The following is a 298-nucleotide window of genomic DNA, read 5'->3' as shown; positions in this document are numbered from 1 at the left end:
TGCTGCTGCTGCTGCTGCTGCTGCTGCATCTGCTGCTGTACTTCACTTAAAGGTCGCGGCAGCAGCAGCAACAGGAGCAGCAGCAACATGAGCAGCAGCAACAGGAGCAGCAGCAGTAGCAACAGAAGCAGCAGGATGTTAAGCGGGAGAGACAGGGAGATCCAACAGCAGCGGCAGCAGCAGCAACAGCAGCAGCAGCAACTGCAGCAGCAGCAGCAGCAGCAACTGCAGCAGCAACTCCAGCAGCAGCAGCAGCAGCAGCAGCAGCAGCAATCTCACTTCTATTGCCTGTTTTGTT

The 298-nt window shown here is 57.0% G+C and overlaps 1 protein-coding gene across 1 annotated transcript in view; it reads right to left on the bottom strand.

Moving 5' to 3' along the window:
* Positions 1-298, bottom strand: part of EMH_0012920 (uncharacterized protein) — a gene marked incomplete at both ends in the record, with an annotated part of 11,035 nt that overhangs the window by 4,640 nt on the left and 6,097 nt on the right. The window contains one exon of the mRNA XM_013499668.1: positions 280-298. Within this exon, the coding sequence (XP_013355122.1) occupies positions 280-298 (19 nt within the window). The remainder of the gene's footprint in view (positions 1-279) is intronic.

This window comes from Eimeria mitis, genomic scaffold, assembly GCF_000499745.2.
Source record: "Eimeria mitis Houghton genomic scaffold, Emh_scaff454, whole genome shotgun sequence".
NCBI lineage: Eukaryota > Apicomplexa > Conoidasida > Eucoccidiorida > Eimeriidae > Eimeria > Eimeria mitis.
This window is presented reverse-complemented; position numbering and strand designations above follow the sequence as displayed.